This window comes from Heliangelus exortis, chromosome 1 (assembly GCF_036169615.1).
Source record: "Heliangelus exortis chromosome 1, bHelExo1.hap1, whole genome shotgun sequence".
Classification (NCBI taxonomy): domain Eukaryota; kingdom Metazoa; phylum Chordata; class Aves; order Apodiformes; family Trochilidae; genus Heliangelus; species Heliangelus exortis.
In genome coordinates, this window is record NC_092422.1 from 143193037 (window position 1) to 143206181 (window position 13145).

A 13145-nucleotide genomic window follows, 5' to 3' on the forward strand; every position below is an offset into this window, starting at 1 on the left:
AGTGTTGCAGTGATTTCCAGCCTGGGGCAATACAGCATTTTACAGTCAGTGACCTCAATTACCAGAGAGTTGTTTGGAGCCCCTTTGTCGGGTGGGAAGGAAAGGGTGTCTGAGACAGATCCTGATGTGTCTTTAGGTACCTTGAATGCTGCTGGACCTACATCCCCTGAAATGCCCCATTTACCAGATTAATTGTTGCAGCAAAACCAACCTAGCTTCATTTTCAACATGAGCTTTAAAGGGCATTTTCAAAGAGTTGATGTAAGAGGTGCTTAGGTCAGCTGTGTATATTTTTTCAGCTGCTCTGAGTAGCAACACAGCACAAAACACATTGAAAGTCTGTTGGATTTTCCTGTGATTCAGGCTTGGAACACTTTTCAGAAGTCCTCTTCCCTGTGACTACTCCTAAATAAATCATGGTTTGGAGATGAGAGGGAGAGCAGGGTGTTTCACAGCACCCATCACAGGATCAAGCAGTGGGTCAGAACGTTGCCCCTTTTTGGCAGAGCACAGGGTTGGGCTTTGGGCAGAGTGGAGCAAACTCCCCGTGACCTGTGCGTGGCTGACAAAACCTCTGAGGGTCACTGAGGGCAGAGTGGAACCGGCTTCGCCATCCTCGCCATTTGCATCCTGTGGAGTTGGCATTGCTGGAGATGGCCCTCCTCAAGCTCAAGGAGACTTCAGCAAGCTTGACCTCTCTTTGAGTTGCCACCGTTTTTCCTGGCTTTGGAAGGCTAAATGAAAATGCCCCGCAATGCAGTGAAGTGTTGATTTGAATTTTCATGAAACCGCAGTTCTGCGTTATTTTACCTGTCACTGATTCATTTAGCTAGCTGAAACATCACAGTATTGCACTCAAATTATTGTGAAAATATTTGCATTCTAATGCTATGAGGACTTGTGTCCCTAAGTTAGGATATAATGTAGCTATGTGCTTTGTAAACAACAAAACAGCAGATGCATTACCAGAAAATGAAGCGTATTCCCATTTTGTATCACAGACGGTAAAGTATTTCTGAGATGCAGAAAGCTATACCAGCAGGGGTGTGTGTTTGATAGCAAATCTTTCCCCCTGCTGTGTAAAGAAAGAGTTTTTAAGGCTTTTAAAAATGTGGGCTTTTTAAAAAGGAGGGGAAAGAATCCAGTAAAAATACATTTCTTTTGGGAGGCTTCTTAATTTTGTTTCTGTGCATGCTATCAGGGACATGAATTTCATGGGCTAAGCTTTAGCTTGTGCTTGCATTAAGAACCTGACTAAGGCTCCCTTGAAGTGGGAGGGAGCCATTAAATGGATTGAACAGGCTCTAAATCAGACTCAAAGACTTCTTCCTTTCTGTCCTCTTTTCTTGTGTCTCGCTAAGTCACTTCTGCCTGCCAGTGGACAAAGCTCTCTCCCTCATTACAGCAGGCCGTACAAGATGTGGGAACACCAGGCATGGAGATGTGAGGAGGCAGATGAGAAGTTCTCCCCAGAATGTTAGGCTGTGGAGCATACAAGGGCTTGCAGCAGCACAAGTATCTTCCTGTCACCTCTGATGTGCTCCTCACTTCACCCCATAACCTAAGGTCAGAGGAACTCTCAATGGCACAGCTCATGTGAGCATGACCTTTGGACACGTACATGATGAGAGCTTCCTCTCCCCTCCCCAGTTCTTTAGGTATACCAGGAGTATTAAAAGTACTTTTGAAAATGCATAGCTCATTTCTAGACTCTTCCTGTTTCCTTTCTTATTTATAAACGTTTTTTTTCCTGATTTGCTTGAGAGTGTTACCCCCTTTAGAATTAAAAAAAAAAATAAATTGAAAAATAGGGTGAAGGCTTGGGAAAGATTTGTTTTGATTTTCCTTTTCCAAAATGGAGGGGGTAGAGGAGATCTGCGCAAGGAGTACCTAGAATAAAGTGTTCTTCTGGGAGGCTTTCCCTCTCCTGTGTATGGAACAAAACTGCCATTTAAGGTCTAAATTTCCCATATTTTGAAGAGTCACATGGTCCTTTATTTAGGACTATTCTAAAACCTAAATATATCACCATATCCCATTCATACTTGGCTGGAGCAAAATATTACCTCAGGGTGATGGGAAACATACAGTTGTCTTTTTTACAGTAAAGACTGAAGTAAAGGCCTTCATGGGAACAAGTTTCCAGTCTTTCAGATGTCTCTGAAAGTACACCTCACTTACAATGTGTTTTATGGCTCAGAAAATCAGAAAAAAAAATATAGGGAACTCAATTTTTTTTTAATTTATTTTTTTTATAATAAGTTGTCTTCGGGGCTACCAGTCTTGAGAAAAATCTTAAAAACCCACTAAACATTTGCTGCTGCTTTGCCTGTACTGGCTGCTGCTTCTCTCTGATGCTGTCCTTCCTTCATAGAGCCACTCTGCTGTTCCTGATAGTCATGGAAACTTGGGGAGGGAACCAGACCCGTGTGAAAAATCTTGTCCAGAAGGAATGTATTTGTTGCTAAATTTTCTAGCACTGTTTACAGTTTTCCTCCATGTTATTTATAAATTTTATATTCAGTGAATGTATATTGTCTTTTAAGGTAATGTTGCATAATGTTCACTTTTTATAGTGTCCTTTTATTCTAAACAGTAAAGTGGTTTTATTTCTATCACAGACATTCTGTCTCTGCTTCACTTATATTCGTTTCTGTCCTCTTCAAATGTACACACATGGATTTGCAAGCAGATTTATTCATTTCTTCCCCTTTCTCGGTACCATTTTATTGGGCCCAAAGCAGGTATTTCACCTCTGGCAATTCTTGCTCTTTGGCAAAGACATCCCTCTAGCAGTCCCTCCCTCTTTTTAAGCCCAAGGAGAGGCAAAAAAAAAAAAAAAATCCCTTTTGAAGTTAATGTGTCCCGCTTGTTAACTGGCCATAGGGGGTCACTACAGAGCAAGGCTGTCAGGATGGCTGTCAGGTAGCACCAGGAGGGCCTCAGAAGAGCAGTTGCCAGATTGCTCTTATTTCCAGTAAACTGATCCCTGCGGGGAGGGTTGAAAGGTACATGCCCGTGGCAGAGGGAAAAAATAAAGATCCATCTCTCCCAGCTTTTCAGCTGTGAAATGTCAGAACCTTGTGTCCTTTCCTTAGGTTTACTCTTTAAGGCTGGTTAAAAATGCCCTGTTATCAGGGAGCGAAACTTCTGGTAAAGCATTTTCAGCTACACTAAAATGCTCACAGAAATGGATCTACTGTTAGGAATTTCCTGTATCTCACTTTTGCTGTAGGAAAATCTCCGTTGTCTACAAGGTTGAAAGAATGAAACATTTCGAAATCTGTTCTATGTTTAATCCAAAGTAAGCTTTGGAAAGTTTTGGATGTAGAAGAATGAGGATCTCTTTGTGAGGACTTCATTGCTTAAAGTATATCACGTTGCAAAGAGGTAAAACCATAACAGAAGTTATAAACACACCCAGGGGGTCAGCTGTCAAAGGACCACAGTGTGTTTTATGAGTGCTAACTGGTACAGCTTGAAATCACCTCCAGGAAAGGGAGGAAAAGAGTAGGAAAGGGGCACCATTATTTTCCTGACTGACACATGGAGAAGCTGATACACCATGGCCAAGCAGCTTTCACAGGTGCTTCATAGAGTTGTGACTACTTGCTTGGCTTAAGCACCTGCCCTGTTGGCCTCTCACAGCCCAGGCTAATGTGAAGATGCACCCTGAAGTTGCCCATTTGGGTTTGTTGCTTGTACAAATGTTTAGAAAGTGACTGATTTAAACCAGATTACTCAAGCTTCCATATCAACAATAGTGTTTGTGTTCAGATTAGATTATCTGCAGTTTAAAAAGAGTCCTTTTGGAAGTAAGCAATAGCCTTTCCAAGTCATAAAGATGACAAATATGTGAAATTAAGATCAGTGCTATACTAAACCAAAGTGCTGTGCTGGTAAATGCTAAGAAATCAATAATCAGATTTCCAGACAGGAAAATAATGCTGAAAGTGCTAGCTAATGTTTTTTGTAATGAAAACCTTAATCCAGTCTCCCAAAAATACTGTTCCTGAAGGGATGGTCAGGCAGAATCACAGCTGTTCTCAAGCATTAGATATGTCACAAACCCCTCTTTATAAATCAACAGGAATTAAGTGCAACAGAATTTAGTCAACTAATTTGACTTAAAAATCTGCAACAAACCTGTCATATCACTTCTGAGGACCATTACTTCAACAATTATACAACTTTCACCACTGCATAACTGGAGTGCTTCACAGCACTCGTGACCGTACTTACCTTTCGTGATGTGCCTATCAGGTGCTGTCACCTGCACAGCACAGGAAGAGAACAGAGAGATGAAGGACCAACAAGTCATGGTCTTAAGGTTCCTTGTGAGTACCAGGGGAATTTTGCACAAAAATCTACATGGAGTTCCTTTTTGATTTTTGCAGCTCCCATGAGGTACCTATATCCACCATCAGGTACATACCCTGTACTGTGCACTGTGGTTGACCCACAGTGAGAAGGTGTGTGAGAAAAACAGGGCCCTAATTTGACATCTCAGCAACCCCAGCCTTCAGGTTGCTGATCCTGACTGAGTTCACAATCAAGTGTAGGAAATAAGCTCAGGCAGCCAGTGGCTCACATGGAGGGGGGTGGTCATGGATCTCATCAAAGCCTCAGTTAGGTAAAAAGAGCCACTTATTCACAGATATAAGTTGGGAGCAAAAACTCGTGAAGGACCAGCCAGTGCCTTAGCCCAGGGAAAGCAAGAGACATGAAAAGTTTTAAACAAAACCACTCTGCTATGTTCTCCAGGACTAAAACACCTACACAAATCTCTTTGGAAGGTGCCCTAAGTGTTTAGTAGGGTTCCCAGAAGCCACACAGGGCTATGAGTGTTTAGTTGGTGACAGGAAGACCAAACCCCAGAGCCACTGTGCAAAGGAAACAATACAAGCTGAAACCAACTCTTTCTCAAGAACTCCAGTTTGCTTTGAGAACCTCGTCAGGTTGATAAAGGTTTCATGGATGGCAACCACATGACAAACCAAGCGAACCAACATTGTGAAACAAGCATCCTTTATGGTCCAGGTCTGAAACTGTCAACATATTTTAAGCAATTCTAAGAATGTAAGAAAATCCACCTTATCTATATAAAGTGACTCCTTGCTCTCAGGGAATAGCTTATGTTGACTAGATTTTACAATTGATTTTTGTTTTGGTTTTGAGACTGTTCTCATTGTACACTTTTTCAGGGTTCATACATGAACTGGGGGAAGGCTGGGCAAGAAAGCAAAGAGGTTCCTGAGCAGTGCTTTTTGCATATTGCTTTTTAGCTCGTACTTCTCCATAAGTAAAATTGAGCCTCTAACCAGCATTCCCACTACCATCTCTCGTGCCCAGTTCACATTTGTTGCTTCTCCCCCATCCACAGTATTACCAAAAGAAAGCAAAGGTACTCACCATCTGCTTATGGCTTGGGAAGAATGTTTGCTCCACGAGGGGGAACTTCTCAGGACCCAGCGAGTTGAAGATTTTAATGAGCTGAGAGAACTTGGGGTGAGAGAGCGGGAACAAAAAAACAGACACAGTGGATGTAAGTGGCTTATTTTATAACAGGTAAGTGCTTGCAAAATTCTCTGATACTGGTGAAGGAGATGAGAGACACACAGTATTTCCCACATTGCTTTCTTGACCTGAGAGCAGCAAGAAAATTTTCAGTATTTACCCAGGGCCAAACCAGCCTTTGTACACAAACCTTGGACTAAGAGAGTGGAGAAGGGGTTCAAAAGCCAGAAGTGGATCAATTTGGGTGTAGTTACACATTTTCTATGAACAACCTTTGCTTTCCAAATGTGGCTGGGGAGAGGTGGGGGTGGTGGCCATTCTTGACAGAGCCAAAGGCTCAAAGGAGTGACCAGGCAGGAAATCAGCATCACCACTCCTGAGCATAGACAATAAATCAAAGCTCCCCCTTGGATTTCTGCCCAACAGCCAAATAAAAGTTGAAGAGAAGGGGAATTGCTAAGGGACAGTGATCACTAGAGAGAATTTCACATGCTACCTCATCTGAGTGTTAAACTAAGGAAATATGAGCCCACTGATATTTATTATGAACCAAAGGTCTCCCAGCAAAAACCTATGCATGGCAGGAGAAAGGGAAGGTCATCAGATATCCCTGTCCCATCCACCAGTGAGGTCTGGGGGATGCACTAACCTGTGAGGGTGTTATCTAGAGAAAGCAGTATGTAACATCAATGGGGAAAGCAACAGGGCTGGCATTTCACATACCAGGGCAAATATTTGCCATTGTCCCAGCCTGTCAGTTTGTATACATTTCACCATTATCACCACTGTTGGCACTATTATAAACTCTTTATTGTTCTGGGAAGCAAGCAGATTATTCTGACCATTGTCTGCACACACCCCCCCTCAATCTATCATTGATCAGCTAGAAATAAACCTCAAAACTATATGAGAGAAACTTAATAACCATGGCAGAAATGTTGCTGAAGCAGGGTTGTTATACCTAAGAGAATAAGAGGTGAGATGCATATATATATATATATCTCCACATATATGTATTTATATCTATCTATCTATCTATCTATCTATCTATCTATCTATCTCTACATGCACACCAGTAACCTTCTGGATCTCAGGACTCAGAGGCACCTTGTATTTTCTTCACTCAAACCTCCAGCCATTCTGCATTCTCTCTGTGTTAGCATGGACAATTCTGAACTGGCAGTGCTGTTGGTGAAGTGGTTAGACTGCCAGCCTTGCAGAAGGGGGTGTAAAGCTGAATAAGGAAGTTTGATGATATTCAGGGATTTTAAGAGAATAAAATGATTGGGGATTGCTCCACAGGTAAGAATTCTGGTTCCTGCCCAGCTGGCAGGTGTGACTGGATGGAGACAATTATGTCCTATTTGCAAAGTAGTTTAGAAATTTAATTTACTTTCCAAGTGCCCTGGAATTTGATAAAAACATGTTAGATTAATAAAAGCCTCCAGTCTGGGCCAAGTCTCACTGCAAATCCTTCACAAAAGTTCATTCAAGTTCCCCATCAAAGCCAGGGATTAATTCATCTTGAAGGAGACCTTTGTGTCACCTGTGTCACCTGAGGGAGGTAACAAACAGATTAAGGGAAGGAGAGAGACATTTAGGGAGCAAGGGAGGGGAAACAAAGTCCCCTTTCTTCCCAATAGCATCAGCTGCCTGATCATACATGTTTTGAACACTTCTGAGCAACAGCTGAGGCCAGTAATTGTACCAAGTTGCAATCCCAAGGTTAAATTGAAGAGAGAGCTACTGAGAATGTTTTCTACCAAGTACCTACCTTAAGGCTTTTGTCCCACTTAGGGCTAGTTTAAGTAAAGGCATTTCTGTATAAGAAGTTGAAACTTCACTTGGTGTTGGAGAAGAAATGCCTCTTTGGGAGTGAAGGGATGTGGTAGGGATATAGAACCAAAAACTTGCCTGTGTGCAAAAAAAATGATGCTCCAAGTTGTGTGCCAGCCCCGGGCCACATGCTGAAGGGGTAACTGCCAGGAGTGTTGGAGACAAATGCAAAGAATCCTTTTCTTAATCTTGTGGGTCAAAATGTGGCATTTTAGAAAACCCAGAAAACACCAAGAGGTGGCATGTCCAATCACTAATACCATCCCCCCCCATCACATGCAACAGCAGATTAGATAAAAATTGCCCATGTAGAATAATTATTGTTGGCAAGGATGGTATTGATGGTGGGGAAGGAGGCCAGCTTGCTTCTCTGAACTGCTTGCACTAGCCCTGTAAAGTCCAGAGAAGAAAAATAAAGCCCTGTTTTGACTAGCAAAGTGAGCAAACAGGGTTTGAAAGTTAAACCAAATGAGACAAATACAGGGAGAAGAGGAAAAATACCATGGCTGGGAAGAGCACACACCCCTTGCTGCACATGCATGCAGCCCTGTCCCACCATGGGCACTGTGATATTGAGACATCAGAAGATTATTCTAGGAAAACTGCTAAAAGAAAATAACTGGAGCAATAGTGCAGCTGACAGACAGCATCCTGACTTGTTCTTTGGGCTTCCTTTTGAAGCATACAGCTCTTGGCTGTTGTCAAAATAATAATTTCAGATAGACAGATGAGGGATTCAGACATCTGGAAGCCTCCTCAATGGGCCAAAAAGGTCTGGCTTTGGTATGGAAGTTCGTGGGGCAATTCTCTCCCTTTTTTTTTGTTTTGCTTTGTTTTGTTTTGTGTTTTGGTTTTTGTGGGGTTTTTTTGTTTTGTTTTTTGTCATTTGTTAGGGGTGTGATATGAACAAAGAGACACAAAGAGACATCCACGTTATATGCTGCAGCAGCCTCCTAGAAAGCTGACAGGAGAGCTCAAGCAGCACCTTCCCATGGGTTTTGGATGGGTAGGAATGTCACTGCCAGCAGATCAGCTAGATATAAATGTCTCTTCCACATTTTAGTATGAGTTTTTACTTTCCATGGCTCCACTGGTTTTGTAGAGATGGCATCCAGACCACAGAGCAAGACACGGGGCATGGCAATGTGGCACAGGCTGGGTTTTAAGTGAAATGCCTTGCTGGGCTGGTTGGACATGGGATTTACCTGCAGGTAGTATTTACAGAAATAACAAAACACATTCAGAGGTTCTCAAGGGCTTTTGCATATTTTTGAAGTGCCAAGATGGTCACAGAGATTATATACTGGAAGTCTCTTGTGATTTGTAGATTATTATCTTCAAGACTTCATATTCCCTGCAGTTATTTAGATGCAAAGGGTGTCTAGATACTGCAGGCATTAACTGTATGGAATACCAATAATACTCTGAACATTGTTCCCAGGTTTTTTTATTCTAACTTGTATAATACAACAATTATTATCAGTGGTTGAAGTGTTGTGTTTAGGTGCTTGTATCTTTGTTTCTCAATAATTCTATGTTAATTTTAAAACAGATTTCTTAGAGGTTTATCTGTACAGGAGATTACCCAAATATTTTGGTTTTCTGTCAAAAATGCCTATTTCAAACTGTGTCCATGTTTGGGGCAAATTTTAACCTTAGAAGAAATTTGTGTATTGCAGTACTGGAAACCTGGCAAATGTCATTTAAAAATGGGGCTGCATGATTGAGTAAACACAAGCCCAAACTCAGCTGATTGTAATTAAATTTGCTGAGAACAAACATTGGTGCAAATTGCCAAGGAAAAAGAGCCTCACTTAGATCCCACTCCACAAAATCATAAACATTTCTATGGCCTGGAACCATTTTTGGAAAAAATAAAAAGAGAGAGTGAAAAGCACATTTCCCAGGGGTATTTAATTTCATTTCTTCATGTATGTCAACTGTTTTCTACTTCCAAAACGTTTCCAGTAATCTTTGCTAAGCAGATAGATACCTCATTTCAAGATGTATGTTTTGCAATCAGAGTGGGACATGGACTGGAGTGCTCTGTCCCTATCTCTCATTTCAAAATTTTCTGATACTGCTGCCAGTGAAACTTTCTGCCCTCAAATGGCCCCCTGAAATCTCTACCTGAGTTTCAGCCTGGTAAAATGTCAGTGGTGCTAAATATCACCTCAGATCCCTTCCAAGCTCTGAGATTCCTTTGTGCATTGCAATGGTTGGTTTGTGTGGTGATGTTGGTGTGGGGGCAGTGGGGACAGGAGGCATTCAGCAAACCTGTTTCAAGGGTTTATAAAGGGTTTCCTTGACTCCTACAGGAAGGTTTCCTGAACCAGCTGTATTCCCTGTGAGAACAGAAGGGTTCAACTGGACCCAGATTAGCTAGAGTCCCATTACTGGCAGAGCCAATTTCTCCCATACTGCCTTGCCAGCTCTGTTTTTTTAAAAAAATTTTATTTATTTTAAATCCCCCCCAGTGTGATGAGTTTATTTTCTTTTATTTTAATTTCCTAAAAATAGTGCTGTCGTATCTTGAAGTCCATGCACACCCTCACAAACATAATTATGAAACAGGAGTTGAAAAATATCAACCAAACCCTGACCGTCTTCACCCCCACCCCAAAATCAGATAGAATAGACCCCATGATTTACCTTCCTCAGAAAAAAAAAAGAAAAAAAGAATTAAATAATTTTTTTTTTAAAAGTCAGCTGTGTTTATCAGCAGCTCCAAATTCATTTGGCCAAAGTATTAGCTTTGGAGTGCAAAATGGGATTAGTCAACATGGCTTATAGCCTAATGTAGGTTACATGGACAGATGATGGGGGAGTGATATTTCCTTCAAGAAAAGCTTATTTAAATGTGTCCATGTCTCTTCCTCCTTATTTTGCAGAGTCTGTGGGGCAGTAAAGTAGAAAAGGACTTTGGAAAGTCATGTTCATTCCAGAGCACTGGGAAGTGCTTTGCAGCCTTCAGGGTTTGGCAGTATTTGGAAGGGATGTTCTGTGGATCCTTCTGGAGGTTTTTGCCTGGTCATGGGGGTCAACACATTTGTGCATGTCAGACCTACTGTAGGGAAGAATGCAAAAGGTGTTGTATTGAGCCTGGTACTTGATCCACCTCTTCCTCCCTTTTCTTTTTCCAGCAGCCCTCCTCATTCAAATGCAGACTGAGGACAAATGTCCATCATTCACCTAGACACTCATGGAAAAGGTGAGATTTTTCTCACTACTCATAACTCACCAGAGCATTTTTGGAAAGCACAGGACCCTGCTTTTGATCTTAACAAATTTCCCAGATGTCATGAAAGGGGTGAGAACCTTGAAGAACATGTTTGTAACACTGATACCTTTTTGGTAAGAAGAGAGTTAAATCCAACACTGCATGGTCATGGAACTAAAAGTCTGAGTCACTGCAGACATCTGCTGGATTCAAACTACCAGTCAACACACTGAAAACTAGTAGCATATTTATTCCATGGAAAAAACAACAAGAAAGACTTAATTAGGTAGTGGGGAGGATAGTTAAGTCTTCCTATAAATATAACATTTCATCCCAAGCTCTATTTATGCAATGAGTAAGAGGAATTCCTAAGAATGTACCTAAAAGTTTTTCGTGGAGGGCATACCGAAAAGTCCCATCACCTTCTCACATCCATATAGGTTGTAGCTCCCTGCTTCACACCTAGAGCAATGCAGAGAAATTTCCATTCTGGCAGCATTAGTGATCAGGGAGGGCACTTCAGGATGAAACTGCTTGGAAGACTCAGCTGTGGGCTCCAAAATTATGTCAACAGCTGACTTCTTCCTGCAGGTGCTACAAAAAACAGCCTTGATCTTCTGGCTCCTGATGTCCAGCTTTATTCCTCTGGCTCTCCTGCAGTTCCTGCTGACTTAGAGATAGTCCTAAAACAAGCCTGGGGAATTATTACAAACTTTGATCTGGGGCTGAGACAAGCCAATGATAATATTTTTTAAGGTTTTCTGAGATTTCCAGGTGAACTTAACAAAGTTGAAAGAACGGCTGAAGAGAAGTCCCAATGCAAAATATTGAAAGACTGTCCTGTTCTCCCCAGAATCTGACTCAGCCCAAGGTCTTTCCAAGGTTCAATCTGTCAGGCTCAATAAGCCAAGGCTTTCTGATCGTTTTGTGTTTTCTTCTGAAATTGCTGAAACTCTCCACATGTTTTCCCCTTTTTGTGTGCCTTTTTCCAAGGTCTTTGTTATTTTGTGTTTCCTTTTTTCTTATACCTAGCTGTTGAAGAAATCATCTCTTCCTCACTTGCCTTTCTTGTCAACTGATTTCCCCACAACAAAGAGCCACTCAGAAAAAGTCAGAAAAGAAACAAGTGAAGGTTGAACTTCTGCAAGAAACAGGTAATCTAAAGGAGTCTTAGGCTGGAGACAAGAAGTACACATCTGATGAAGGATGCCAGAAATAAAGCAGTTCAGATGCCCTCTAGACAGTGAATGTTCATGTTTCTTTTAAGGTATTTTTACCATGTTTTGGTCAGGACAGAGACCTGATACTATTGATCTGCTATTATTAATCTGTTACTATTCACCTGCTCTTCCTTACAAGAAATCTAGATGTTATTATTGACTGTTTGTGAAACCTCAGAGTTTATGACAGGTGAAATGTCCTATTCAAAGTGAGGAAATGAGATCTTGATATTACTGGGAGCTGATAAAAGAGTAATGCTGGGTTTTTTTCCCCAGAATTCACCAGCTGGATTCCTAAAGTTGTTTATATAGTGGTTTTAATTTAAAGAGACAAATTCCTCCAGAGCAGGCTGGAATCTGAGTTTTGTGCTTTATTGGTGCTTTGCAGTGTGGCCATGCAGTAGAGCTGGATTGTCACTTACCACCCAGGGCTTGCTGCAGAAGTTGTAGATGGAGTAAAGGGAGTTGACCGTGTGGATGCCACCATACTGGAGGCCAATGATGAGGCTGCGGAAGTCCTCTCCCAGTGCCATGCTGTAGGCATGCTGCCGGATCAGGACAAAGTCAGGCTTAAAGGACCTGGAAGAGATGAGGGAAGTGATGTTTTCTTTTTCTTTCAAACCCTCAGGCACACTTCTGGCCTCTCCCCATTTCTTCGCCATCCCTTCCCTTTCGTTAACAAGCGTTGTTCTTGCCTGCGCCTCTCGTCACGGGTTGCTTGCGTTAGAAGGTAACAAACCAAACCAAAGACCCCAGTCATCAAAAAAAAACCAAAAAAAAACCAAAGGAAACATCTAACATAGCAGTGAGTGTGAAAGTGCAGAAACAGGCCAGAGAGATTTGCTGCAGTTTCCATGTTGCTCAGGCATGCACAGGAACGAGCCGTGAGCAGAGCCAAGGGCCATAAATTTGCTGGTGGGGGGATTCTCTTTTCTTTCTAAAAGCTTGGCTTTATTTGGCAAGCTCATTGCAATGTGTGACACAGATGAGGGAGCAAGTTTGTTTCTTGACAATTGGACTCGATACTGAGGCAATGCCCAGTGGGTGGGAAGATCATGAGGGATTTCAAAGGGCTGTGGTATGCATCCATGCATTGACATATATTCCCCTTTTAATCAGTTTACTCCATACGCAACACATCCCAGGCTCTTATGGCCATGAGACAACAAACAAAGGGCAGGCACGGCAATGCAATTAATCAAATGAGCAGAGCCCCTCATCTAGTGCTGTGACTCATGGCGTGGACTTCCAGAATATTATTTAGCAAGACTGGAGCCAAAAATCCTACAGTTCAACAGCAGCAGCTCTCAGCAAATGCACAGAAAAGTGAGGCCTTTTCTAGGTAAGCCAAC

At 41.9% G+C, this 13145-nt stretch overlaps 1 protein-coding gene across 1 annotated transcript in view; it reads right to left on the reverse strand.

Moving 5' to 3' along the window:
- SYN3 (synapsin III) overlaps positions 1–13145 on the reverse strand; it is a 199298-nt gene that overhangs the window by 125839 nt on the left and 60314 nt on the right. The window contains exons 5-6 of the mRNA XM_071729289.1: positions 12216–12372; positions 5413–5502 (exon numbers count right to left, since the gene is read on the reverse strand). Of these exons, the coding sequence (XP_071585390.1) occupies positions 5413–5502; positions 12216–12372 (247 nt within the window). The remainder of the gene's footprint in view (positions 1–5412; positions 5503–12215; positions 12373–13145) is intronic.